At 50.0% G+C, this 25,941-nt stretch overlaps 1 protein-coding gene across 6 annotated transcripts in view; it reads left to right on the top strand.

Annotated features, from left to right (window-relative positions):
- Positions 1-25,941, top strand: part of LOC120652589 (protein SUPPRESSOR OF QUENCHING 1, chloroplastic) — a 39,937-nt gene that overhangs the window by 7,211 nt on the left and 6,785 nt on the right. For 2 of the 6 annotated variants that reach the window (XM_039930455.1, XM_039930453.1), the window contains exons 6-19: positions 233-280; positions 752-810; positions 1,087-1,214; positions 1,507-1,639; positions 1,792-1,879; positions 3,419-3,497; positions 10,988-11,048; positions 11,170-11,245; positions 11,920-12,030; positions 12,604-12,699; positions 12,956-13,078; positions 14,285-14,482; positions 14,618-14,719; positions 19,312-19,376. In XM_039930455.1, coding sequence (XP_039786389.1) covers positions 233-280; positions 752-810; positions 1,087-1,214; positions 1,507-1,639; positions 1,792-1,879; positions 3,419-3,497; positions 10,988-11,048; positions 11,170-11,245; positions 11,920-12,030; positions 12,604-12,699; positions 12,956-13,078; positions 14,285-14,482; positions 14,618-14,719; positions 19,312-19,376 — 1,367 coding nt within the window. The remainder of the gene's footprint in view (positions 1-232; positions 281-751; positions 811-1,086; positions 1,215-1,506; positions 1,640-1,791; positions 1,880-3,418; positions 3,498-10,987; positions 11,049-11,169; positions 11,246-11,919; positions 12,031-12,603; positions 12,700-12,955; positions 13,079-14,284; positions 14,483-14,617; positions 14,720-19,311; positions 19,377-25,941) is intronic. The other 4 variants (XM_039930459.1, XM_039930458.1, XM_039930454.1 and 1 more) reach the window with 3 other exon arrangements.

Genomic DNA, 25,941 nt, shown 5'->3' with positions numbered 1-25,941 from the left:
CAATTAGTTGTCTATGCTTCTGCTTTCTGCATGATTAATGCTTACTAAGAGCAATGCAGTTTGCCACTTTGCTATTGTTACTAACCTTGGGGATTAGAGAAGGTAGCTATTAGAGATGTGTATACTGATTCCCTACCCCCCCCCCCCACTCCACACACACACACACACACACACACACACACACACACACACACACACACACACACACACACACACACACACACCGGATTAGGTTGTGTGGAGACAGGCGGCGAAGGTGGAACTGCGATGGTCGGCGAAGGTAGAATAACATGTATATTAGATAGCATTATTTTATAATCTCTTGAAGCATCATTAGACAACATGGGATTGCCACAAATGTAAACATATCTTGGTTGGCTTATATATGTAACACTTATAACTAGCAGTGGATGCTGAGTGACAGATGGGGTGCTTAGTTGTTACATGTGTGAAGTCTGGGTACGAGTGAGATTCAAAGTTGGATGTTATTCTACCTGAAGTTTGGTATGAGTGAGATTCAAAGTTGAATGTTATTCTACCTGAAGTCTGGGTACGATTGAGATTCAAAGTTGAATGTTATTCTACCACTAGGCTTCCCCACTTAATTGCAAAATTTTGTAACCGATGCTTGTTCTAATTTGTTGTTTGTCAGACATGAGGAAAAACCAAAGTCTATCATTCTAAGCGCTGATATGCAATATCCATTCCTTCGATCATATTTTATTCGTTTGGATGAACTTTTTTTTGCCAGTGCATTGTGATAGAAGATGCGCTTGCTGGTGTTCAAGCTGCAAAAGCTGCGGAAATGAGGTGTGTATTCGATGTTTCCTTCTGTTATAATTATGCCTGCTTATTTGATCGTAACACTGAAGTTCTAGCAGTTTGAGTTAACTCTAACTAGATCTTTATAAATGCTACAGCGATGCTAATGCTTTAAGTTCTGCATGTTTCACATCTTAAGTAACTACTTTGATGTGCCAGTTACTTCCATGAAATTACATCAACATCCTTATTAGTTAGGATGCAATTAATTACTTCCATGAAATTTTTTCAATTAAATAGTTCATCTGGTCACCCATCTCGCAGGTGTATCGCTGTGACGACTACTCTAGAGGAAGATGCATTACAACAAGGCAGTCCCTCGCTCATAAGAAAGAACATTGGAGATGTTTCAATTAACGACATTTTTTATGGTGGTTCTAATGCTCGCCACAGTATGTAGTTCAAGCAAAATCCGTTTGATCCAATAGCATATCTCTTGTATGAAAAAGTGGAAATAAATCTTTTGGATCTTCTTGCGCAAAACCCATCACATTGGTTTTGATTTATTAGCTTGAATATGACTCATATGCTGCTTTTCTGAATTCTGGTTGAAACTTATTGGTGTCCGTGTAGCCAAACTGATCTGGCCTGAATATATATTGTAAAATGGTTGTTTTGTTGACAATGGAGCTAGATACATCTTCTGTTGGTTGTACAGAGTACTTGGTTCTGATTAAAAGACAGTTAATGCAGATGATGGGGCAGAAAGTTCTGAGAATAGTAGTTCCATAGGAAATGCTTCACCTGAGAGTCTGAATGGGGCAACTAATGCTGGATTATCTGGCACAAAAAGTTCTCCAATCTCAAAAACTGAAGGGTAAGGTCAGTTTCTTCCAAAAGGAAAGGCTTAAATAGCTGTTGAGACTTGATTTCACTGTTTCCAAATGCTCACTTACATCCTGTCTTATTTGAAATATCTTTCTGGGAATATGCTCCTCGCACTGATTTATGTAGTAAAGAATCCTGCAGGTTGTTGGGTTCTCGACGGGAAATATTGAGATATGGAAGTCTGGGAGTAGCCGTTTCCTGTCTTTTTGTTGCAGCCAGAAATTGGAAGGTACAATTGTTGCATAACCAACTTGTTTCATAGTTATTTTCTTGCTTCAGTTTATCCATTAATATGTATATTCCTGGTGTATGTTTGTAGCTTTGGAAATTAACACAATTATACATGTAAGAGAAGTATTAGGTTACAGGCAAGTTCCATGTGGGAAAAGGAAAACACAGGGATAGGCGAAAATTTGGGCAGACCACTTGAGGATGGTTTATTATCCTCCGTTATTCTCTGGTTGCACCACTAGAGTTAAGACTTTTTGTCACGACTAGTGTACAGTTTATAGTGGGCTAAACTGGTAAATACTGCTACCATTTTAGCTGCATAAAACCTTTCATTGCGCACTAGAATGGCAGTTATAAGATATTCAAAGGATTCCTCATTTGTTAGAAGTGTGCTTCTTTTGCCCTTGTTTTGATTTCTTCACTTAAAGTCCTAGTGGATTCTGCATCTGAACTTTGTGGCACAATTACTTGCATCCCTCCGTTTAAAATAATTGTCTTTTGAGGAAAATTGATGCTATAGCTATCACTGTCTTTCCTGCTATTAACATGAAACATGTTAAGTGACTGAAATTACATCATTTAACAGGCGTATCAAAATTTGTCATCCTGGGTTTGTGTGCATAGGGTAATTGGGCAACTATTTTGAAATTGAGTAATTATCTACAAAAAGATCTGGATTTGCCTTGATTTTGTATTAAATGAAACCAAATGATTGCATCTTCAGAACGAGGTGAGGGTCTATGCTAACAAATGATAGACCCTATTTAGCTTCTAGCATGTGATTATGTGATAACCTGTAGCCACCGGCAAAGGTTACTGAGATTTGAGAAATCAAATGGTGGTTATTTGAGGAGGAACGATTCTTTCTTAGTCCTTACCCTTGTTGTTTACTGAATTAGTTTGATATGCTTCATAGTTTCCAATTACATCAGAGATGGTTTATAACTAGAGATCTACCCTGTTTGAGGGGTCCCACACACACCTCACATGTTCGCACCATTGAAGACACCTTGTGTGATTCTGCCTTTTTGTTCTTCTTCACCTCAGTTGTATTGGCCATTAAGGATTAGTACTGCGGTGCTGCCATGGCTCATAACTTGCCTAGGAGGCCAGCCTGGCTCGACAGGACTTTCGAGTTTTCTGTGAAATATCTTATTTAGTAAGTGTGCCTGTTTCATAGGCTGGTTTTCTGTGAAATATCTTATTTAGTAAGTGTGCCTGTTTCATAGGCTGTGAATCTTGAATACTATTAAAACTGGTGAACATGGCCATCATCTCATAGAAGAATATTACATTGCATGCAAATGAATTTTATTGACTAATATTACTGATAATGGCATGATTTGATGCAAGAGTCATTTCTAAAATGTTGTGCCATATTCTCATGAATTTTTACATATTAGTTTCTACAATTCATATCGAAGGCCAAGTTTCCATGTCAGTGTTTCACATCTTTTGCTCTTGTCATCACTGAATTCTTGCTGGTAACTCTAATTAGTTTGATATTAATTGTCAAACATCCTTTTAATTTATGCAGGCAATGCAGTTTGCATCTCCCAAAGGGCTGCTGAATTTTTTCGTGGGTGGAAATAGTTCAATTTTTGTTAATAATGAAGGTAAGAAATCCAGATCGAGGAGGATTATACAGTTTAATTGTTGCAAACAATTTTAAGGGTCAGTTAATTCTAATGGATCATCCCAGTTAGAAATTTGGTGATAACTTATAAAATGATGGGTCTAACACAATGCCACAATTTAAAAATTGGCTTCCCAGTTCACCTAGGCGCAAACATTCTAGCAATCCAGCACCCTCCTGCCTACCACCTAATTGCTGCCTGTACAGCATAGCTGGCCACCTGACCCTCCTAATCGCCACCTAGGTGCTAGGTGACACCCGACTACCCCTAGGGTATAGAACCTTTTTAAACACTGCACCAATGTTACAATGCAATTCCGAATTCCTGGGAATCCCGGGGCCTTTGGTTGCTAGGTGTAGGAGAGAATAATTGTGTGTATTCCTCCAAACCCTAGAAGGGTGGGATATATAGTTCCCTATGTTGCCCGGATACGCGGATGCGGATATCGATACGCGATACGGGGATACTCCGATACGCCATTTTTCCAAAAACAAGGATACGGGGATACGCCAATATATATAAAAAATAAAAATAAATAAAAGTTTCAGGAACTAGAATGTGAGAAGGACTATAATGCGTCATAGACTCATATATTCATATGTTCTATAATTATTAGAAAAGGGAAGTGGCAAAGAAAAAAAGAACCAATCTTATTTTACCTGTTCGTCTGTTCCACGAATGGATGTCGGTCGTCTTCTTCCCCAACCTCCGGCACTCTCTCTCTCTCTCTCTTTCTCTGTGTAGCGGCCAACTCCAGCGGCCGCGGCTCCTCCTCTCCCTCTCCGGAGGCCGCGGCTCATCCTCTCCCTCTCTAGCGGCCGCGCGGGCCGTCCAGAGGCGCGCTCCGGCGGCTGTGGCAGCCCGCCAGCGGCGAGCTCCAGCAGCGCAGCACCACCCTAAATAGTGCTTTAACAGATGTGCGGGCCTCTGTCTGGACAGGCCGCGTAGCCGCTGGAGCAGTAGGAGGCACGGACGGGTGGCGGGCGGAGGTGACGGCAAGGGAGCGACGAGCGATGGGGAAGGAGCAGGAGGAGGCACGGGCGGGTGGCCGGGCGGCGGTGACGGCAAGGGGGCGATGAGCAGCGGGGAAGGAGCAGGAGGAGGCGTGGGCGGGTGGCCGAGCGGCGGTGACAGCAAGGGAGCCGTGCGAGGCTGCTGCGGGCCTGCGGCTGCGCGAGTGGGGATGAAAGGGTGGCACAGCTGAACGGAGGACCTTTATACGAAGCGATTGAGTGGTGTTGTTAGGGTTTGGAGGTATCAGACAGGTATCCACAGGTATCCCACGAGTATCCGATTTATTTTTATTATTTGAAAATACCTAAATAGTCCGATACTTACGGGATACGTATCCAGGAGTATCCGTGGAGTACGGGTATCCGATACGGTATCCGATACCGGTACGTGAGTTTTGCGAAGTATCCGCGTATCATAGATAGTTCCTATACATGGACCTCTAGATGAGCCTCTATACATGAGCTCACATATACACCAACACTCCACCGCAGTCTGAACTACTGGCGCAGCGGTGTTCAATACTGGACAACAAGAAAGCCAACACCCCCCGCAGTCTGAACTACCGTCGCAGCGGTGTTCAGGACTGGACAAGAAGAAAGTACAAAGGGCAAATACCCTCTCCCCACAGCCACAACTAGCCACTGGCTACGTTGAGGCTGGACCGAAACTCCGAGAACGTCGAGGAGGGAAGACCCTTGGTGAAGATGTCGGCAAACTGGGAGGTGGTCGGGACATGGAGAACCTGAACATCGCCGACGGCGACCCTGTCGCGCACGAAGTGCAAGTCGATCTCCACATGCTTCGCCCGCTGATGCTGGACGGGGTTAGTGGAGAGATATACGGCGCTGACGTTGTCGCAGTAGACGAGCGTGCTCTTGGCGAGCGGGCTGTAGAGCTCCGCCAAGAGCTGTCGGAGCCAGGACGCCTCCGCCACGCCGTTAGTGACAGCCCGGTACTCCGCCTCAGCACTGGAGCGGGAGACAACCGGCTACCGCTTAGACGACCAGGAGACCTGGTTGCCGCCCAGGAAGACGGCATAGCCGGAAATGGAGCGGCGAGTGTCCGGGCAGCCAGCCCAATTAGTGTCGGTGTAGACCACCAGCTCAGAGGTGGGAGAGCGGTGAAGAATCAAGCCGAAGCCAACAGTGCCACGGACGTAGCGTAGGAGACGCTTCAGTGTAGCAAGGTGAGACTCCCGGGGATTATGCATGTGAAGACAGACCTGCTGAACGGCATAGGTGAGATCCGGTCGAGTGAAGGTGAGGTACTGCAAGGCACCGGCGAGGCTCCGGTAGGCAGTAGGATCAGCCACGGGATCGCCCAGATCAGCAGACAGCTTCGCCTGAGTATCGACAGGAGTGGATCATGGCTTGCATTCAGTCATCCCAGCCCGTTCCAGAATGTCGAGTGCATACTGCCGTTGGTGAAGGAACAGGCCAGACGGGCGAGTCTCAACAGTAACGCCCAAGAAGTGGTGGAGCTGACCAAGATCCTTCATAGCAAACTCCTGCTGCAGAGAGGAGATAACGCGCTCAAGTAACTGCTGACTGGAGGCGGTGAGCACAATATCATCAACATAGAGCAGCAGGTAGGCAGTCTCATCCTCACGATGGTAGATGAACAGAGAAGTGTCAGCCTTGGCCTCGGTGAAGTCCAAAGTCAGCAAGAACGTGGCGAACCGAGAGTACCAAGCCCGAGGAGCCTGCTTCAGACCATAGAGGGACTTGTTGAGCCGACAGACCATATCCGGACGACTCGAGTCCACAAATCCCACTGGCTGAGAGCAGTAGACAGTCTCTGACAGAGTGCCATGAAGAAACGCATTCTTCACATCCAGCTGATGCACATGCCAAGAGCGAGAGAGCGCAAGCGAGAGGACCGTGCGCACAGTAGCAGGCTTCACCACTGGACTGAAGGTGTCATCATAGTGCACACCAGGCCGCTGGGTGAACCCCCGGAGAACCCAGCGAGCCTTGTAGCGCTCCAGTGTGTCGTCAGCCCGACGCTTATGCGTCCAGATTCACTTGCCTGTGACCACACTGCAACCAGATGGACGCGGTACGAGGTCCCACGTCTGGTTGGCAAGTAGAGTCGCGTATTCCTCTTTCATCGCACGACGTCAGTGAGGATCCGCCAAGGCGTCGCGGACAGAGGAGGGTACTGGAGAGACTCGCGGCTCTCCCTCGGTGGCGGAGAGAGTCGCGGCCTGAGACGCCATCCGCCGAGTCACCATGGGATGGATATGCCGAGGATCCCGGTGGATGACTGGCGGGTGGTACACCGCCGGCTCAACTCGAGAGCGAGTCGGCGGAGGCGGTGGCGGTGACGGCTACGGTGTAGAAAGCGGCGGCGACGACTCCGGTGTAGGCGCCGCAGGAGCCTCCGGAGCCGGAGCCGGAGCTGGAGGCGGCGCCGGTGTCGGCGCCGAACGATGCCGGTACACCTGCACCGGCTGAGCGTACCGCGGCGGCACCGGTGTCGGCGCCAAACGACGCCGATGCACCTGCACCGGCTGAGCGTACCGCGCAGGTGTAGTGGAAGGCACTGGGGCCGCGCGTGGCGCAGCAGGAGACACCGGTCCGCGCGTAGCACGACCGGAGGTTCGGGGGCCGCGCGTGGCGCGACCGCGGGCCCGGGGCCGCGCTTGGCGCAGCAGGGATCACCGGAAGCGGTGCCGGTGTACCGGGAAAACCTGCAGGGAAAGGACAGACAGGTAAAGGTGGCTGAACCACCGGGTCAGTCGAAAACAGAGACTCCAGCTCGGGGTCAGGAGGTGTGGAGGAGGTGGAGTAGGGGAAATCCGACTCGTCAAACACGACGTGTCGGGAGATCAGGACGCGGCGAGAGGTGAGGTCAAAGCATCGGTACCCCTTGTGGTCAGGGGAGTAACCAAGGAACACACAACGAGTCGAGCGGGGCGTCAGCTTGTGAGGAGCAGTGGCGGAGGTGTTAGGGTAACACGCACACCCGAAGACCCGAAGGTGGTCGTAGCGAGGAGGGGTACCGAAGAGAGTGTGGTGTGGAGTGGGAGCAGGAGAAGCAGTGGACGAAAGACGGTTGAGCAAGTAGGTGGCGGTGTGGAGGCTCTCAGCCCAGAAGCGCGGGGCAGAGAGGCCTGGATCAGAAAGGTGCGCACGACGTCATTCGTCGTGTGAATCATCCGCTCAGCCTTGCCGTTCTGAGGAGAGGTATACAGACAAGACATACGCAGCTGAACACCCCGAGAGAGGAAGAAGGAACAGGAGGTGGAGTTATCGAACTCACGCCCGTTGTCACACTGGATGGCCTTAACGGTGAGGCCGAACTGAGTGGACACCCAGGCAAAGAAGTGGAGGAGGGTGGGGAAGGTCTCAGACTTGGCGCGCAAAGGAAAAGTCCAAGAGTAGTGTGAGAAATCATTGACGACGACCAGAAAGTATTTGTAGCCAGACATGCTGAGTACAGGAGATGTCCACAGGTCACAGTGAACAAGATCAAAGGCATGCGTCGCATGCGAAGAAGAAGAAAAAGAAAGTCGAACATGACGACCAAACTAGCACGCATGGCAGAGATGCTCAGCAGGAGCCCTAGTACAAGGAACATCGGTACTACGACTGAGCTGAGCCAGAATGTCGCGGCCAGGGTGACCAAGACGGCGGTGCCAGGTGGTGGAAGACGGCGTCACGGCAAAAGCGGCAGACGAAGAAGAAGGCGAAAGTGGTGCAGCGGAAGACGGAAGGCGAAGGGTGTAAAGGGGTCCCGTGCTGTCACACCGGAGGAGCGGACGACGGGAGGCCGAATCCTTTACAGTAAGGCCAGAAGAGTCAAATTCGATGGAACAAGAATTGTCAGCTGTAAACTGACGAATGGAAAAAAGGTTATGAATCATCTGAGAAGCAATAAGGACATTGGGAAGATGAAAAGAACTAGAAGCAGAACCCACGGCGGTGACAGGAAGGCAAGACCCATCACCAACCATGATGGAAGAAGGACAAGAGGGGTGTGGGGGCCGGACAGAAGAGAGGATACCGGCATCTGGAGTGGTGTGGAAGGAGGCACCTGATTCGGCGATCCACTAGGTGCTGACCGGCGGCGTCAGCCCCATGGCACTGAAGGACTGCGCCAGTGCGGCCTGGTCCCACCCCCCAGGCCAGGTCGGCTGCTGGCTGGGCTGAGCGGGCGGGGTCCAGAACCGCGCGAACAGGGGAGCAGCACCGGTGAACATGGCCGCCGGCTGGGGCTGAGGACGTGGGCTCCCCTGACCCTGAAACTGCCACATCGGGATACGCCCGGACCATGGGTTGCTGAAGGATGGCCAGGGCGTACCTCCGGGGGCAGGAGCAGGAGTGGGAGCCGGAATCGGGGTCGGAGTGCCCCGACGGCCTCCACAAGGACCCCCAGGAGCAGTGCCGCCAGCACCAGCACCACCACGTCCGCCCCGCCGCCGACGCCCGCGGCCTCCCCCACCCCCGGTCTGGCCGGTGAGAGGAGCACCAAGGAGGGGGTCGGTCGGGTCGATCCGGGGTCCAGATCCAGAGGGTGGAGTCTGGGTCCAGATCCAGAAGGCGGAGCCTGGTGGGAGGACGAAGCGCCGTTGACGGGCTGGACAAGGATGTAATGCTCCGCCTCGGCGGCCCGACGAGTGAGAGCGTCGGCCGCGGAGCGCTCGCGCTCTCAAGCGAGGGCAGCGGCGCGAGCAGCGTCGGCCGTAGCAGCGCCGGCGGTGAGCTGCTGCCCGCGGAAGGCGGCGGCGGCGGTGGCGGCGGTGCCCGCGCCCTGGAGCAGAGGAGGGGCGGCCACGGCGGCTGCGGCCGCGCCGGCCGAGCGCAGCAGGTGAGCCGGCGAGGCGCACGCGTCCAGTGCGGCGGCGGTAGCAGGCTCGCGGCAGCTCGACTGCACGATTTCTTGCGCTACCTTGCGTGGGCCTGGTGGGAGCTGGCCCAGCCCAGGAGCATGACACGGCCCACAAGCCGGAGCTGGCGCGCAGCCCAGGCACACAGCCGTGCCCGCGCCCGCAGTGGGGGCGGCGGCAGCGGCGCAAGGCCACGCAACGGCCGAAGCGGCGGGCGTGCCCCCCAGGGGCGCGCTGGGCAGTCGGGCGCAGGGGGAGCTCGCGGCCGCGGGGGCGCCCTGGGGCCACGCCGCAGGGGTGGCGGCGGCGCCCTGGGGCAGTCACGCGCCCGCGCCCCCCGCGCCCACGGCCGGAGGAGCGCCGGGGGCAGCGGATCCGGCGGCGCCAGGTGCGCCATGGGCGGCGGAGCCGGCGGCAGGCGCACGGGCTGGGGCCGCGGGGGCGGCGGGTCCGCAGGGCAGGCCGCGCCGGCCGCGCCCGCACCCGCGCTGGGGCTGGGGCCGCGGGGGCGCGCCGGCGTAGGGGGTGGCTGCGCCCTGAGCAGAGGAAAGGGGAGGGAAGGAGGAAAAGGGAGGGAAGGGAAAGAGGGGCGGCGCCGGCGGCCGGCCGGCCATGGTACCGGCGGCGGTGGCAGCTAGAGGAAGAGAGGTAGAGAGGAAAATCTAGCTGATACCATGTAGGAGAGAATAATATTGTGTATTCCTCCAAACCCTAGAAGGATGGGATATATAGTTCCTATACATGGGCCTCTAGATGAGCCTCTATACATGGGCTCACATATACACCAACACTAGGGCCTGAAGGTCAGGTTCTTTAGTCCCCCTTGCTTGTCCCCGATCTTCCTATCTTTTCCCCATCTTCCTACCCTGTCCGTAAACTCTCCGGTATTTCCATTCTAGTGATGGATATGGGGCATAACCTCGATTCGAAAAATAACAATAAAAAAATTCCATCTTTCATAACTGGTGCAATTGTGGACTGTAAGGCTGGCCTGCAAGGTAATTCTAGCGACTAATTCCTTTGGCATATCTAGAGAGATGATTGAAACCGAGCTCAGAAGTATTTGGTTCCAAAGCCAACTGCTCATCTCATGTGTCTGTGCATGGCAATTTTGGTTCAGCCTCCTGCGGACTGCAGGCCCTATCTCTGCATCCAGATGATTTCTCAGTTGTCTAGGGTGGAAACTTTCGGTTGATGGTCAGGCCCGAAAAGGTCTCAACTCCATCACCATCTTAGGAGCTTGGACAATTCGGAAGCATCGCAATCAGTGTGTTTTGGATGGTGCCTCTCCCAATGTAGCTGAAGCCTTGTTGCTCGCTAGGGAGGAACTTTATTTCTGGAGTTTGGCTGGGGGTAAGGGCTCTCCTTGCCCTTGTGCCAGTCATCAGTAGGAGTTCTTGCATCTACGGTTTTGGTAGAGGTAGTTTCTTTGTTTTTACAAGGGTGCACATGCATTCTAACTCTACGAGTTTGTGTGAGGTTAGTTGGTGTGAGTTTGTAAGGGTTATTATCTTCTTCCTCTTCTTAATAATGATATGCAGCTCTCCTGCATGTTCAAGAAAAAAAATGTTGTTGCCAGTGACTTAAATCAGTTATGTCAACTCATCTTACCATCTGCTTGCAGGAGATTCACTGTCATCAAGAGCTCAACAAATAAAGAAGTATTTAGCTGATTTTGAATTTGGGTTGGTAACCGACTAATGCATATTCATCTATTTTCAAGGCCTGTAAGGCTTGGATTTGCTTATTGTACCAAGTCTGTTCTTTTGCACTTAGACACTAATGTTCTATCAAATTTTGTCACAGGGGTTCTGCCACATATGCTCCTGAGTTTCCACGAAAGCTTGACTGGTTGAATACGGCCCCGCTTCAGTTTGGAAGAGTAATTTAGAACTCATTTAGGTTATTATCATAGCTGCAACTTTTTTACAGTACCAGTTGCATGTCCTGACATTTGGATTTGAACTATGAGGATCTTGCTAGTATATCTATGCAATTGGGCTGCCTAGATTGCAACTAACGTAACCCAATAGTTCCTCTTGACAGCCTTCTAGCATTTATGAATAAATTTCAGTCAAGATAGTTACACTGATGATACTCTTGTGGTCAGGATGCTCCATTGCTGATTTAACTCATGCATATACAGTTTTCATGAACATTTACTCGATTCAACTGCATGCAAGTATACTGATCACACCTGCAATACCTGAAACAACATCAAACATGATTTATAGGGGCATGATTACACCCAAAAAAAAAAGTTCATCATCTGTTTACTGTTCATTTATTCAACTTGAAATGCGCTAGACTAATTCTTAGCTATTTAGGGTAGCTCCTTGGCTCATTCAATATAGAGTGCACTAAGGTGGTAGACTTTTATGCTTTGTAGTAGTTATTGGTAAATATGGTTACTATCTTGCCGAAGAGAATATTTTCTTCTTCAGTAAGAACTAAAGCATGATGTATGACTACAATTCTAACCTTGAATTTCTTTACTAGGTCTGGGAATTTTTTATTCAGCACTTAAAAATATTATTGTGTAAATTTTTGCTGCAGGATTTAAAAGGAAGGGTGGTACTGCTGGATTTTTGGACCTATTGCTGCATCAACTGCATGCATGTCTTGCCAGACCTGGAGTTTGTAGAGAAGAAGTATAAAGACAAACCTGTGAGCATTTGTTTCTCTTCACATATTGGGTCCTGTTTATATGTCTGGATAAGTATTCTTGGGCAACAAAATCCCTTTGGTTAGAATCAATGAATCATCTCTAAGTTATTAGTTTAGTACTAGTTGAGAGTTACAACAACCAGAGTATTTTGTTGTAGATCTTGGCATATAATTTCCATGCAATTTGTTATGTGTCATGGTTGTTTTATCCATTTTCTACTTTCAGTACTTTGATCATATGGTTGTTCATTGTCCAGAAACTGTAACATTCACCTCAATGCCATATCACAGAACTTCTGATCTTGATTACAAATTTGTACTGCATTTGAGTTCAGTGCTATGGAAATTTAAACTTATGAAGGGTAGCAGATCCACTCCAGATGCAGCTATCTTTATCTTAACTTCTTAGTACTACAATTAAATTAATAACATGGTTTGTTTGGAATCAGACAAGCCATTATTGTTTGTAAAACATATGATGGCACATTATATAGTCATATACATGACAATTCTTTTTGTCTGAAGATGGCTATAAATTGGAACTTCACATATATGTTTCCTAATTATATGCAGTTCACTGTTGTTGGTGTGCACTCTGCCAAATTTGATAATGAAAAAGACCTTGATGCTATTCGTAATGCAGTTCTGCGCTACAAAATTACTCACCCGGTATGAGAACAACTTCTGAAATGTTCAAATGAAGTGCACTCATTCCTGTGTCCCTACTCAGTTTACGTGATCTCTCGTAGTCTCTTTGCTCAGGTACCTGCTTTATTTGTTTTTGTTGCACATTAACATGTACTCCATATCAGAAGACACGTATCAACTACTTTTGCCATCAGCATTTTTTTATATGGTTGAAGAACCTTTTGTGTGTTATTTACTTTTCGATTGTTAACTTACCTGAGATGTTATCATTTTGAAGGTTGTAAATGATGGTGACATGTACTTGTGGAGAGAACTCGGTGTGAACTCTTGGCCTACATTTGTTCTTATTGGACCCAACGGAAAGGTTCTAGCACAGATATCAGGCGAAGGTCATAGAAAGGTATCGACACATTTCTCTTGAAAGAGAATGGTTGCGTGCGAACGTAATTTCTTAAAAAATGTTTGTTTTTTGCATCCTTATTTTTTTCCACCCAGAATGGATGATCCTGAATCTCATGCTCATCACAGTGAAACTACAGTTACAGAGTTTTTTGCACCAGGTCTCTATCGCTTCAAGTACCACCAAACACTTTTTAGCCGACTTTTTTTTCTCTCGAACACGCAGGAGAGCTGCGTATCTCTTAATATAAAGATCTAGAAACTACTCCGTCCATAAGTCTCCATCGTATTAGCCTTCGGTGCAATGACCAAGGAGCAGTAAAATGACGCCAATTTGCATTTAAGGCAAGGAGTAGCCAGGGAGTCACAGCCAATGAACAGCCAAGGTGCAATAAATGCAGACAAGGAGCAGCCAATGAGCACCAAATGTGCAGCATGTACGAGAAGCCAAACCCGTGGTCCCAGACTAATACGAAGGAGATTTTTGGAAAATAAAATTTTGCTTAGATGAAGGAGATAAATGGACGGAGGGAGTATTACATAAAAATACAAGGACCAGACCACTAGGCCCGCACCACACTCAACTCGAGGCTTAGGGCAGTAAGCTTTTTGCCCCCCGAGAATTTCCACAGGTGGGACTCCTCCTTGAAGGCTTGCACTGCCACCTGCAGGTTTGGAGAGGCTCCTTCAAACACACAAGCATTTCTATGCTTCCAAAGGATCCATGCCCCAAGTATACACAAGGAGTTACTTTTTAGCCGACTTTCAGCACCTAGGGCTTAAACCGACTAAACATGAAAGGAAACCAACCAAAAACACAGCTTATAACCTGCAGAACTGCTTCATAAATTGACCCTCCAACTGACACAAGATATTCCTAGCAATGCCTCTCACATCATACTCGGTATTTGTTAGTGTACAAGTACTGGCCTGTTGTTGGTTGCAGTTTGGGAATCCAAGCAGCTTCATCAAGAAATTGCGCAAGCATTCATCTGTGGGTACCATTTTAATTGTTTACCATCAAAACTGAGTCATTCCCTTTAAACTTTTGCTATTGATCACATAAAATTATTTCCATGACTTTTGCTATTGCACGCGCGCGTGGGAGAGGGGGGAGGGAGGGAGGGCCTTGCTATTGTCCATATATATTTATTCCAAAAGTTTATAGTTACATCCAGTAAAATCTATTTATTCATGCTCTTTTCAGGATCTTGATGATGTAGTTGGTGCAGCACTTGAATTTTATGAAGACAAGAAATTATTACGGAATGATCCCCTTCCATTGGCATTGGAGAAGGACAAGGATAGTCGTTTACTAACTTCACCTCTAAAATTTCCTGGGAAACTTGCACTTGATGTGGAAAACAATCGAGTATTTATATCAGACAGTAATCATAATCGAATTGTGAGTACTTTTGTTCTTTTCTTTCAGGTTTATACCAATATGACATAACATCAGTTAGACCAATTTGCTTAACATAAGTTGATTCATTTTTGTAGCTAATATAACCTTTCCCCCCTCCTCTCTTATGTAATTAAGGTGGTGACCAATTTGGAAGGGCAGTTCATATGCCAAGTTGGGAGTTCTGAAGAGGGACTGCTTGATGGCCCATTTGATGCTGCCCTATTTAACCGCCCTCAGGTGAGGAAACATAACTATTGTTGCCTGTACAATCAATACATGTCACTAGGAAGTTAGGGAGTTAGCCTAGCTCAGTTGTTGTCTTGTTGGTGTACACTCCCACCACCCAAGTTCAGGTTCTTTTTGAATCAAACTTAGGTGCCTAATTCTTCTTATTTAAAAAACCCACCTAGTTCCCTCTGTTAGAATACCTTCAGGAAGAATGAACAATAGGGAGAGAGATAGACAGTAGTCTTGTTGTGTGTATAAGCATAGTGGGCCTCTTGGGCCTTAACACCCCCCTTCAAACTCAAGGCGGAGGTGGAGGATCGGAAGCATTGAGTTTGAGCAAATGAAGTCGATGTTGCTCTTGAGTTTGTGCTTTAGTAAAAAAATCTGCTACTTGCAGCTCAGATGGCACATACTGAAGAGCAATTGTCTGTTGATGACAATGAGAGCGAGTAAAAGATGCATCAACACCAATATGTTTGGTGAGTTCATGCTTCACCGGATCATTAGCATTCTGTATGGCTCCGGTATTATCACAAATGAGAGGTGTGGGGGTATCACAAGAAATACCAAAATCAGCTAACAACCAGCGAAGCGATACAATCTCTGAAGTGGTAGTGGCAAGTGCTCGAAGTTCTGCCTCTTATTTGATCGAGATACAGCTGACTGCTTCTTGGACTTCCAAACAAGAGGAGAAGAACCAAGAAGGATACGATAACCAGTGACTGAACGACGGTCTGTGGGATCACTCGCCCAAGTGGAGTCCGAGTAAGCATGAAGACGGAGTGGACTATCATAAGCATAAAGCAAACACTGAGATGATGTCCCCCTTAAATAACGTAGCACACGAAGCAAGTGTCCAAAGTGAACCGAAGTAGGAGCACTCACAAACTGACTCAAGATATGCACAGCATGAGCAATGTCAGGTCGAGTAACAGTTAGATAAACAAGACTCCTAACAATATGCCTATATCGAGAGGGATCCTCCAAGGGGGCACCATCAGTAGGACGAAGCTGCAAGTGAAGATCCATAGGTGTTGCAGCAATCCGACTATCGGTAATGCCAGAGCGAGCAAGAAGATCTTGTATATATTTGGACTGAGAAAGATAATAGCCCTTGGCAGAACGCAAAACCTCAATCCCTAAGAAATAACTGAGAGGACCTAAATCAGATATCTGAAATTGCTCCCCAAGTTGCTTCTTCACATGAGAAATGTGTTCCATATCATCTCCCGTAAGCAACATATCATCAACATATAGAAGAAGTAAAGTGTGTCCATGCGGAGAACGATGAATAAATAAGGTTGGATCATGCTCACTTGGTGAAAAGCCTGCAGCCCGTATCACAGAAACAAAGCGCTCAAATCAAGCACGAGGAGCCTGTTTGAGACCATATAATACACGACGAAGACGACAAACATATCCTGAAGGTGCATGAACACTTGGTGGGGGTTGCATATACACTTCCTCATGTAAATCACCATGGAGAAAAGCATTCTTAACATCCATCTGAGAGATAGTCCAAGAACAAGAAGCAGCCACTGCAATTAGAGTGCGAACAGTGGTCATGTGAGCAACTGGAGCAAATGTCTCATCATAATCAACACCTTGAGTTTGCTGAAAACCCCTGGCAACCAAGCGAGCTTTATATCTCTCAATAGAACCATCTGATTTGGTTTTAATTTTGAATACCCATTTGCATGTGATAGGTACTGCATGAGATGGCAATGGAACAAGATCCCAAGTACATGTGCGCTCAAGTGCAGCAAGTTCCTCAGTCATAGCAGCTTGCCACTCTGGAATATTGGCAGCTTCATGATAACTGGATGGCTCACCAATAATAGCACCAACACGTGGGAACCCCAACTTGTCAGGTGGCTCAATTTTGGTACGATCACGTAGATTGTAGTGCTGACCAACCTGTGGCTCATCAGAAGCATCATGTGACTCAGAAAGAGTATTAGAATCATTAAAAATATCGGGAGTGACCGAGGAAGGAGGAGTAGATGGAGGTTCGGTAGGAGCTTTGGGACGACGGGTGTAAACTTTGGTGATAGGTGGTTTAGAGGGTGGAGGAGGTGGCAGTGGTGGCGATGGAGGCTCAACAGGAATAGGTGTGATGGAAGGAGCCGGATCGGGAATAAGGGTATCAGGTGGTGTGGCAGTATCGCTTGATGAAATAGGAGGAAGAAAGAGAAACGATGTGGACTCTGTGGGAGAATCTGAGGGCTGAGTAGAAGGGTTATAAAAGAATGGACGATTCTCAACAAATGTCACATCACGAGAGATATGCATGCGACGTGAGGAAGGATCATAACAACGGTAACCCTTATGCTCAAGACTGTAATCTAGAAAAACACATTCAACAGACTATGCAGTCAACTTAGTTCTCTCACGAGGTGCAAGCAAGACATAGCACGTGCACCCAAAAACTCGGAGGTGATCATAGTTAGGAGGTATCCCAAAAAGAATCTCACCAGGACATTTTCCAGCAAGTTTAGAAGAAGGTTGTCGATTGATTAGATATACAGCTGTAGAAACGGCTTCTCCCCAAAAATGAGAGGGTACAAAAGATGCAATGAGAAGTGTTCGAGCAGTCTCAATGAGATGATGATGTTTGCGTTCAGCGACACCATTCTGAGCATGAGCACCTGAACATGAGAGCTGAGGAAGAGTGCCCTCAGAGGTGAGAAACTGACGAAAAGCTAAAGATAAATATTCTCCTCCAGAATCAAAACGAAAGATTTTAATAGCAGTGGAAAATTGGGTGTGGACCATGCTAGCAAAAGATTGACAAATAGAACACAACTGGGAGCGATGCTTCATGAAATAGATCCAAGTATATCGAGAATAGTCATCAATAAAAATGACATAGTAACTATGACCACCCTTGGATGCAAAAGGCGAAGGGCCCCAAACATCCGAGTGAATAATATCAAAAGGTCTAGCAGAATGAGAAGTACTACTAGAATATGGGAGTTGTACCTGGTTGCCAAGTTTACAACCCTTACAGTGGAAGCTAGAGTCAATAGGAATGTGTCCGAGACGTCCCTCATCAATCAAGGTGGACAATCGAGACCCACAAAGATGGCCAAGACGATGATGCCACTTCGCAAAAGATGAAGCTGATGATGACACTGCTGATGATACACGAGCAGTGGAAGAAGGAAGACGTAGGGTATCCATAACATAGAGATTAGAAGAATCTCTACGGCGATGACCAGTCCCGATCACTTTCCCATTTCGACGGTCCTGAATGAAGCAAGATGGACTCATCAAATCCAACAAAGCAGTTCATATCAGCTATCTGACCCACTGATAGAAGATTCATAGATAATTGAGGTACACACGAGACATCAGGTATATAAAAGTGAGGAGAGTGAAGGGATCCTTGATGAGTAATGTGACAAGATGTACCATCAGCCGTGTGGATAGAAGTACCATCAGTGATAGGCTTACAGGCAACCAACTTAGACTTGTCAGACGTCACATGAAAAGAAGCCCCTGAATCTAAAACCCAATACGGAGTAGTGACATGTGAGGTAGCAGCTATAGACAGATCCTCTAGTACAGATCTCGCCATCAAGCTCAATATCACTGGCTATAGCATTGGATTGCATCATATTGAAGAATGCTAATACTTGTACTCAAAACAGAGAATGAAGCTGTGCTGCACAACTGACCAGCCACAAAGGACCTCTGGAGCAGCAGAGATACAGAATACCAGTAGTAGAAAAGAGTGCGATGGGCAACCTGCTTCAATCACGGACAAAACAAGGCAGAAATACCCCTGCAGCAGCAGATCAGGGCAGAGCACCCCCCCTTCTTCCGTTCTGCAGAACACCAGCAGAGCAGAGAACCCCCGGTCCTTGCTGTAGAACAGGGGCGGGCACAAACGGCGCGCGGACGGGCAGCTGCAACAGGCAGCAGGGAATAAGGCCCAGACGGGCGGACGGGAGAACAGCCGAGGCAGCGTCTGGCCAAATGGATCCGCGACGGCCGGAGGTCGGGGATGGCTCAGCGCGGGGCCTGCCGCTCTGCGACAGGCAGAGGACAGCAGGGCACCGCGACGGGCTGCGAACAGGCAGATCCGCGACGGCGGACAGGAGGCCGCGACGGGCAGCAGATGGGAGCAGCGGACGGCGGGGGAAGGCCGCGACGGGCGGCGGCCGGCAGCAGCGGACGGTGGCCGGCGAGGAAAAAAAAATCCCCTATCGAACCCGCTCTGATTCCATGTTATAATACCTTCAGGAAGAATGAACAATAGAGAGAGAGACAGTAGTCTTGTTGTGTGTATATAAGCATAGTGGGCCTCTTGGGCCTTAACACCCTCCAGGTCCAGGCTGGTTACAACTTTTTTTTTTTGGGGTTCAGAGACATGATATGAGGGCTCATTTTTGATATGCACTTGGCTTTAGTAGACGTATAGAAGCTATCCCTCAGTGAAGGGCATTAGCATGTCCTGAGTCAGCATGATCCCAGTTGATGTACTATTTCTTAAGTCTAAACTATTTGAAATAAAATTTTAGAGCTTCTTGATCTGAACTTCGTTTGTGTTATGCATGTTATTTCATATAACTTATATCCCTTGACACCTATTTCAGGGTCTTTCTTATAATTCCAAAAAGAATATCTTATATGTTGCAGACACTGAGAACCATGCACTGCGGTAAGTACCTAGACTGAATTCTGTTAGGTCATTCAGTTTCTGTTAACTTGCAAAATAACATGGTAGTAACCTTCTCAGTCTCAGCAGTTTAATCTTAAGATTGTAGGTGAAAGCAGTATGGCTCGGAAAGATTGATTAGGATGTGAGGCATGAGTTACATATATATAGGCAAGGATGACCTAGGGTTTATAGAAACACCCAACAACCAGGAGATCCTTGCCTAATCAGACGCACACCTATCCTAATACCACCAGGGCCGGCGCATGGTGTACAGGCCCATGCGGCCAGACGAGACTAGAGCCCATGAGTACAAAACCCCTTGCTACCCCGCAGTCTGATCGTCAGTGGATCGAACGTTCAGACTGGACCTGAATTCCGTGAAGACAGAAGACGGCAGTCCCTTGGTGAAGATGTCGGCGTACTGTGAAGACGTAGGAACGTGGAGCACGCGAAGATCACCAACTGCAACACGCTCCCGCACAAAGTGAAGATCGATCTCGATGTGCTTGGTACGTTGATGCTGAACTGGGTTGGAGGTCATGTAGACTGCGCTGATATTGTCACAATACACCAATGTGGCACGACGCAGGGGAGAATGTAACTCACTGAGAAGCTAGGCGCAGCCAGGAAGCCTCGGCAACAGCATTGGCGACGGCGCGATATTCTGCCTCGGCACTGGAGCGAGAGACCGTGTTTTGATGCTTGGACGACCAGGAGATAAGATTATCCCCGAGGAACACTGCATAGCCTAAGGTAGACTTGCGTGTGTCCGGGCAGCCGGCCCAGTCAGCATCAGAATACACCACCAGATCCTCCTGTTGACAAGGACGCAGAACCAGCCCCAAGTGTAGGGTACCTCGAACGTAGCGAAGAATGCGCTTCAGCGCAGCCAAGTGAGTTTCCCGAGGATCATGCATATGGAGACAGACCTGCTGAACCGCATACGCGATGTCGGGGCGAGTGAACGTCAGGTACTGCAATGCACCAGCCAGACTCCGAAAATCTGATGGATCCTGAACAGGCGCTCCAGTAGCGGCAGACATCTTCGGATTGGTGTCGACGGGGGTGGAACAAGGCTTGCACTGGGCCATGCCAGCCCGATCCAAGATGTCCAGCATGTACTGGTGCCTGAGACAGAAGCAGGCAGCCATCACGCCGCTGAACACGCATTCCCAGGAAGTGATGTAACTCGCCAAGGTCCTTCATGGAGAACTCACGCTGAAGGGCAGAGATGGTGCGCTGGAGCACAGCCGTAGATGAAGCCGTGAGAACAATATCATCCACGTACAGAAGCAGGTAGATGGTGTCGCCGCCACGGTGGTACACAAACAGCGAGGTGTCGGTCTTGGCGTTGACGAAGCCAAGAGAAACCAGGTAGGAGGCGAAGCGACTGTACCATGCCCGAGGTGCCTGCTTGAGACCGTAGAGGGACTTGTTGAGGCGGCAAACAAAGTCCGGATGTGCGGAGTCCTCAAACTCGGCAGGCTGGGAAGCGTAGACGGTCTCGGTCAAGGTGTCGTGGAGGAAGGCGTTCTTCACATCGAGTTGGTGAACAGCTCACCCACGGGACAGTGCAATCGAGAGCACTGTACGGACCTGTGGCGGGCTTCACCACCGGGCTGAAGGTCTCGTCGAAGTCGATGCCCGGACGCTGAGTGGAAGCCACGAAGCACCCATCGTGCCTTGTAACGCTCGAGAGTTCCATCAGCATGGAACTTGTGCTTGTAAATCCACTTGCCGGAGATGATGTTCGCACGAGGTGGGCGCGGTACGAGTTCCCAGGTGTTGTTCTCCTAGAAGGGCCGAGTGTTCCGCTTCCATAGCAGCCCGCCAATTGGGATCGGCGAGGGCGCTGCGGAACGTCCGAGGAACTGGAGACAGGGGCGCCGCCTGGTATGCAGACGGGAAGCGAAGCCCGGACTTGGCGCGAGTCTGCATCCCATGGTCGTTGACGACCGGAGGGACGGGAACAGCACCCTTGGGGAGGGCCGGTGCGCTGGTCGGCGCAGGAACCACCGTAGAGGCGCGGCGCGAGTAGACGTGAAGTGGGGCCGCGCGTGGCGCAGGTGTCGAGGATGGCACCGCGTATGGCGCGGGCGAAGACGGGGCGGCGCGTGGCGCGGAGGATGTCGTCGAAGTCGGGGCCGCGCGTGGCGCGGGTGAGGACGGTGCCGCGCGTGGCGCTGGCGCGGAGGATGTCGTCGAAGTCGGAGCCGCGCGTGGCGCGGGTGAGGACGGTGTCGTGCGTGGCGCTGGCGCAGGCGACGCCGCGCGTGGCACGACCTGAGCTGGCGGGCGGCGATCCAGTCCCCAGCTGGAGGAAGGGACCTGCGCCAGCAGTGGTGCTGGGCGCAGGAACGACGCGGGCCGGCGCGCAAGGGGCGACGGGAAGACCTGCAGGGAACAGAGGTGACGAGCCAATGGGGCTGGGCATCCGAGTTAGTGAAATCCTCCAAGAAACCATAGTCCGCTACAGGTTGGGTTTGTTCGGCAAAGGGAAAGGTGAACTCGTCGAAGATGACGTGGCGCGAGATCAAAATCCTGTTGGACTGAAGATCAAGGCAACGGTATCCCTTGTGGTGATCGGAATACCCCAGAAAAACACAACGGGATGAGCGTGGTGCAAGTTTGTGGGGGGCTGTAGCGGAGAGGTTAGGGTAGCAAAGACAACCGAAGACGCTGCAAATGGGCATATGATGGATCGGTGCCGAGAAGGGCATGGTGAGGGGTGCCGAAGTGCAGCGTCTTGGTAGGGAGGATGTTGAACAGGAGGGTCGCTGTATGCAGCGCTTCGACCCAGTAGGACGGTTAAGCGAGGCCTGGATTAACAAGGAGCGAATCACATTGTTAATAGAACGAATGGTGCGCTCGGCTTTACCGTTCTGCGGGGATGTATAAGGACAGGACATCCGGAGGTGAATGCCGTGGGTGAGGAAGAACGTGCGGGCGCTGGAATTGTCGAATTCGCGGCCGTTGTCGCACTGAACTGCCTTGATCGTGTCGCCGAACTGAGTTTTCACATAAGCGAAAAAGTGAGACAGTGTAGAGAAAGTGTCAGATTTGAGCCGCAGGGGAAACGTCCAAAGATAGTGTGAATAATCGTCAAGAACGACCAAATAGTATTTAAAACCCGAGACACTAGCAACAGGTGATGTCCAGAGGTCACAATGTATGAGGTCGAACTTATGTGAAGCACGAGACGAAGACACACGAAACGGAAGAAGCACATGCCGGCCTAACTGACATGCATGACACAGCGAGGAGCTAGTAGTTCTAGTACACCCAGGAAGCGCTAGCTTGGAGAGAGCCTCGTGACCAGGGTGCCCGAGGCGTCGATGCCAAAGCGTCGGCGTGGAAACGGCGACAAGAGACTGAGCTGCAGGGAGCTGGAGAGGATACAACGGCCCGGAGCTATTGCACCTGATGATCACGTTCCTGGACTTGAGATCCTTCACAGAACAGCCAGAGGGGTCAAATTCAACTGAACAATTATTATCAATGGTAAACTGGCGAACAGAAATAAGGTTCTTGATGAGTTTAGGTGAAACAAGAACATTATTAAGATGTAAAGGCCCAGGAAAGTGGGCGCCGCCAGAGGAAGTGACAGGAATAAGAGAACCGTCACCGACAATAATTGAAGCAGGAAGAGATGACGTAGGGTAGCTGGTATGTGAAAGAGTATGAGGATCGGGAGTCATATGCGAGGAGGCGCCTGTGTCGAAGAACCACTCATTATTTTGCGGCTGGTTCAGCGTCATAGTGCTGAACGTGGAGGCGAGTGATTGTTGATCCCACGACGGCGTGCCAGGAGAGGGGACTGTACTGGGTCTGCGGAGGAGTGGCAGCCCAGGTGGCGCCCTGGGGAACCTGGGCCGCGGGGTAGCCGAAAAAACCCGGTGGCAGCCCAAGTGGAGCGAAGGCCGGCTGGGCCACGAAGGCTTGCTGCGGCCCAGGGCGCACGGGTTGCTGAGGCGCCACGGGAGGCCGCGGGCCGGGATACATCTATATCGTCCCGGCCCACGGATTATACAGCGAAGGCCAGGGAGCCCCGCCGGGCGTTCCGCTGGCGCCGGGTCCGCCGGTGCCGGAGGAGCTGCCGCCGTTGGCGGCGCTGGTACCGGTTGGAGGGGTGGTCTTCTGCTGGGCGCGGCCCCCGCGCCTGCCGCGGCCGCCCTTCTTCTCCTTGGAGGGCTTGCCGGAGCCCGCGCCCCCGGAGCTCGAGCCCCCGCCAGAGGGTGTCCGCGGTGCGCCGCCGGAGGAGGAAGTAGAGCCGCTCGCGTGCTGGCCAGCGGTCGAGGCGACGAGTGCGGTGGACGAGGTGGAGGAGCGGTTCGCGAGGTTGAGCTCCTCCATGAGGAGGTCCGCGCACACGTCGTCGAAGGTGGGGAAGGGCCGAGCGCGCCGGAGATGCAGGCCGAGGGCAGGTGTAGCGGTCGTTGAGGCTGCGGATCACGTTCAGGACGAGAGTCCTGTCGGTGACATGTTCGCCCAGATCCCGTAGCTTGGCCACCATCTGCTTGAACGTCCTGCAGTAATCGACGATGGAGAGGTCACCTTGCACGAACTGCCGGAATTGGGCGTCGAGGTACAGGACCCGTGTCTCCCGGTTGCCGAGAAACTGGGTCTCGAGGGCAAGCCAGGCGGCACGGGCAGTGGTGTCGCGCTCCATGGCGGTGTCGGCAAGGTCGTTGGAGACGGTGCCGTAGATCCAAGACTTGACTACGCAATCCATGTGTGTCCAGTCCGGGAAAACGCACGCCGGCGGGTCACGGAGGACGTGATCCTCCAAGGAGAACTTGCCTGCGGTGAGGAGGAACTGATCGCGCCACCGCGCGTAGTTCCCGGCGTTGAGGTCGAGGAGGATGGGGATGAGGCTGCGGATGTTTTGGACGGCCACCGCCTGAGCATGGAGATTCAAGACGGTGGCGGCCTCGTGCATCAGCATGGCCTGGTGGAGATCGGAGCCGTGGACGACCTTGGCGTCCTTGGCGTCCGCGTCGTCCTCGGCTTCATCATCGGAGGAGGGGGCGTCGGCGACGGCGCGCGCGGCGGCCGCGCGCTTGAGGGCGTCGCGGGCACGGGTGGCAGCGGCGTCGCGTTCCTTGGAGGCGGCGGCGGCTTCGAGCTCAGCGGCCTGGGCGAGTTCCAGGGCGGCGGCGCGTGCGGCTGCGCATTCCACGGCGCGATCAGCGCGTCGCTGTTCCTCAGCAGCGAGGTGATCGGCGTCGGGGGAGCCATCGACGGCGTCTTGGGGTGGGGTGGATCCGGCCATCTGGGTGGACGCAACAACGGCGGGAGGCCGCTGCGGAGCGCAGCCAAGGGACGGCGCGCTAGGGCAGCGGAAAGGGAATCGGGGTAAAGACCCGGACTCGTGATACCATGAAAGCAGTATGGCTCGGAAAGATTGATTAGGATGTGAGGCATGAGTTACATATATATAGGCAAGGATGACCTAGGGTTTATAGAAACACCCAACAACCAGGAGATCCTTGCCTAATCAGACGCACACCTATCCTAATACCACCAGGGCCGGCGCATGGTGTACAGGCCCATGCGGCCAGACGAGACTAGAGCCCATGAGTACAAAACCCCTTGCTAACAGTAGGTATACAGATTGCTGTATGCCATTGTGCAGTTTGATTTGTTTATATACTCTTGCGAAACTTGGTATTTATGTTGAAACTTGTTTACACTGTTCAACTAGTGCCATCCACAGTTTTAGTAGTGTATCAGAACTAAGATAGGACTAAAAACGCACCCAGGGAAGGTAGTAACTGGTGTTTGGACTAAGGAGTTTATCTTAGGGAGGCTAAGGTTAGCTTGAGTACTTGGGTGTATGGTGTATCAGGTGTCCTGTTTTTCATTTGTAAAATAACATCCATATTTCCATTGGTTAGCTGATTTTCTCACTTCAAGTGTTTTGATAAGTATACAAAGTTCAAACCTAAGCCTTGACCATACTGTTCAGTATACAGGAAATTTGATTGACAATATTCTATATTGTTGTCTGATATACAGCCCTTCTATATGACCAATGAACTCATGCAGACCATTTCTCACCTAGACTTTCCCTCCTTTGCAACGGCTTTAGGTAGTCTTCTCGTGGGTTTTAGCTAGCTCAATTTTCACATTAGAAATCTGCAGTTTCTTTCATCATTTTTAAAGTCCAAACCCCAAACCACGATAAGGAATAAAGATATGTGGGATCAAGAAGTTTAAGTTTTCGATGGAGTCAATATTTGCCTGTGTAGAGTTTTCTTCTTATTTTTTTCTGATTTTAGTAGCAATTTCTCGGCCTCTTCTCTTTTTTACTTCATGTTTACTGATGATGTCAGGAGGGCCCTACTTTTCATTTTACAGGGATCTGCATGTATCGTTTCTCATATATAAACAAAAGAAATGCAAATACTTCAAGTGGAATAGACTGTGTTTGTCTTTCCATTAGGAATCCTTTGATATTCTTTTTAGCAGTTGTTCCTTTGATATTTTTATTAGCATAGTTAAGTGTGTGTTCAGATCTCGTGTTTAGTATATCATTGTGTGTCCTCCTCTAAATGCCATTTTA

This window comes from Panicum virgatum, chromosome 9K (genome assembly GCF_016808335.1).
Source record: "Panicum virgatum strain AP13 chromosome 9K, P.virgatum_v5, whole genome shotgun sequence".
Lineage (NCBI taxonomy): Eukaryota > Viridiplantae > Streptophyta > Magnoliopsida > Poales > Poaceae > Panicum > Panicum virgatum.
Note: the sequence above shows the minus strand (reverse complement) of the source record. Positions and strands in the feature narration are given on the sequence as shown.